The sequence below is a fragment of the Acanthamoeba castellanii genome (genome assembly GCF_000313135.1).
Source record: "Acanthamoeba castellanii str. Neff unplaced genomic scaffold scf7180000084763, whole genome shotgun sequence".
Classification (NCBI taxonomy): domain Eukaryota; phylum Discosea; order Longamoebia; family Acanthamoebidae; genus Acanthamoeba; species Acanthamoeba castellanii.
This window is the reverse complement of record NW_004457323.1, coordinates 49,584-52,741: the sequence shown is the minus strand read 5'-3', so window position 1 is coordinate 52,741 and position 3,158 is coordinate 49,584. Positions and strand designations below refer to the sequence as shown.

At 46.2% G+C, this 3,158-nt stretch overlaps 1 protein-coding gene across 1 annotated transcript; it reads left to right on the top strand.

The window, feature by feature from the left end:
- Positions 1–2,219: 2,219 nt before the first annotated feature.
- ACA1_237900 (uncharacterized protein) lies at positions 2,220–2,647 on the top strand (the record flags this gene model as incomplete). Its single annotated transcript, XM_004335262.1, has 3 exons — positions 2,220–2,245; positions 2,329–2,453; positions 2,592–2,647. The coding sequence occupies 3 exons, from the start codon at positions 2,220–2,222 to the stop codon at positions 2,645–2,647; spliced, it is 207 nt and encodes a 68-aa protein (XP_004335310.1).
- Between the last annotated feature and the right edge of the window lie 511 nt (positions 2,648–3,158).

Below are 3,158 nucleotides of genomic sequence, written 5' to 3'. Positions count from 1 at the left end.
CTGCTTTGGTTGATACCTTTTTGCTGATGGTGTGGCAGCTACACAACCTCCCATGCCTAGCAGTGTACCACACTTCTTTGGTGCCCTGACTCCTGGCATTTGAAGTGGTGTTGAAATCTTGCTCATGGTTGTGCCTTTGTTAGGTGATGCATGAGCTCCAGGGAGTGTGGTCAGTCCCATCCAGCCAGGAGCTGCCTCACACACCACCTCCTGCAAAGAAGGCTCACTTGGACCAATGTACCTATAACTTGCACTTATTTGAAATGAGAGGTCACAAATGACAATGGAACATTCTTGATTTATAACAATAATGTTACATCATTCACCAATGTAGAGCAGCAAGTTCAGCCTTGTGGTGCTCTTCTTGGCCTGTGGCCAAACCTCCCAGTCCAAAATCTGCAGCCATGAAGACCAGCCAAGGATGACCAAAACAACACATCACTAAACAACAGGGTCAGGGCTTCCATCAAGCTGGCACACACATTCAATGTCAGCAGGCCACAAGGCCTTCTTGAGCGCAGCAAGCTTGCCCATCATCCACACCAGGCCCTTAGCAATTGCATACATATTGGTCAAGCGTAGGTGAGGGCAGCCCAGCGTCCCCATGCCAAGTGCACCATGTCAACCAATGCTGGCCTGGCAAGTAGGGAATACACACTGCAGAAGTCCTGGAATGCCCAAACAGTGCTGGAGTACGCCACCCACATGCTGTCAGCCTTAGATGCTGCAAACAGCTGGTCACATGCTGAGAGGATGCCATGGAAATGAGTAAAACTTAACAAGTTATGTTCACCAAACTTTCCTTGAGGCCAAGGATGAGCTGATGGACATCCTCATGAAGAAGCTGAACTATGTACACTATAGGACACAATGAGGTTTTGCAGTTGGATGTTGCTGACTCAAATGGATGAGTCATATGCTGTGGAAGGCTTGTTGAAGCACAGGCCTGAGGGGGCCAGCTTGTGGAAAGCAGCACCAACAACTTGGGTGAGATGGCTCTGAAGGAAAAACACGTCAGGCACTTGTTCTGGAATAACTCAGGTGGTGGAGCAAGATTTGCAGTAGAGGAGAGCTTACTGCCCAGACCACTTTGCACACTGATTTGAAAGGATGCCACATCCCAAGCAGCATGAAGAGTCTGCTGGGAGAAGAGGACTGGGTTGTTGTGGTGGTTGGAATGAGTCAACAATGGGGGACAATGCACCAGAGGGAGGTTGGCCATGGTGCACAGGTTGGGCATCTGCTCCTCAGAAGCCTACTGTGTTGGTGCTGCAGGTTCCTCTGAGGAGTGTGGGATTACACTTACTGATGTTGAGGATAGCCCCCTTCCAAACCCTGTCTCCCACTACTTACCTCTATACCTGTGGGTACATTCATACCAACAAAGGATTTAACAGTGCTCTCAACCAGGAGGATGAGTTCTACTCTACACACCCTCACTCCAACACACTCTGTATACTAGCAGATGTAAACATCTACTTGTGCTACCATTAGGTGCCCACCAAACTCTGAGTGTTGTGTGATGAGGTTGAATTGGCAGCATCTGGTGTTCATGGTCTGCAGGGAAAAACAGAGAAGGCCAGGCAGCAGAGAAAGAATAATTGTAAATGGTATGCCACACAGCTCAATGTTTAAGGATAATGTGCCAAGGGTTTACAGGGTGTAGCTGATGAAGGTTAGGGCAATCATGTGTGCCATGACTGTAACAGCATCACTGAACTGAAACATGTGGAACATGTTATGAGCCACCAGCACAGCGTTAATGCATTCCACACAGACTCCAAGTTGCACTTACTTGTTGGTGAAAAGATCAGGAACCTGTGAAGAGGATCAGGAAGTTAAGTGTATGGTTGTAGGGTGACAGGTGGTCAGACCAGTGAATCTCATCCATTGTTTCTGCCAGAGTTGTGAGGGCTGGCAGCACAGCATCAAGCAGAGTTGTTGGGAGCACCCAAGCACATGACTCTATAATGGAGAAGGTAAGGATGGTTGTTATACCATTGAGTTGAGTTCATGTTGGTACCTGTCAATGGGTGGGGTAGGCCAGTGCTTGCACCAAATGACTCCACAGTAAGTCATTTGGTATGCTGTATTACCCAAACATGTAGTGCACCAGTTCCTCCTCATAGCCCATACTTTCCTTGATGTTAAGCCTTGCAAGCACAGTCTCTGTGGCTGATATTGCTGTGCTCTACTGAAGGCAGTTCATTGTCAAGGCCATGAAGAAGCAATTCCAGGATAACTCTTTGCTGCCATCTAAGCTGCTTTCCTTGCTGCTCACCACTATGGGTGTCCGCTGTATTCTCTCTCTCTCTGCCCCCCCCCCAGGGTGGGAATTCTGTTCTTTGTGATGGGCAAGAAGAGCCTGGGCGAAATGGAAGAAGTGTGTGATGTACTGGCCTACCTGATTCTCACCATCAATCCAGATGACAATGGCATATTCATGTGGTATAGTGCATGCCCATTCTGTCTTCAATCAAGGCCATGATCTGTAAACTTGTGGTCATTTGAAATGAGAGGTCACAAATGACTGAGGAATTTTTGTTGTGCTAAAATTGTGTGAGATTTGACATTTTTGATTTATAGGGCAGTTTTGAAGATTTGGATCTGCACATGTGATTTTGACATGCTAGACTGCTGCTTATAAGTGATATTGAGAGACTTGAGATGAAAATGATTTTGTAAAAACTTGGAATTTGTGGAGTTAAAAGTGAATGGAGTGAAGTTTTCAGGAATAGTCTCTAATTCAGCACAAATGTTAAGAATGAAGTTCTGTCTGTGAGTGCAACTGACTGAGTATGGTGTGAGGTTGTACATGAACTGGAAGTGAGGGCAGCATGTTGGCCACTGATTATGGAATTGATGGAGGGGGTGAAAGCAAAAGCAAGGTGCATTTTGAGTTGTTCCAAGGAGCACCAACTCAAAACAAGGTAGAGTCAGATTTTACTTTGCGCCTGTGATAAACAAAGAAATGGTAGTTCAAATGTATAGACATCATGTACATGTACATGATAAAGTAAGCATCCAGTTTTACAGTTTTTGTCATCACATACATACATGATAACACTTTTGAGATGGGTTGGAGTGAGCACTTGTCATGGAGGTTCAAAAGGTACATCAAGAGGTTTGCCGAGTCAGCCCAACATGCCATACACAGG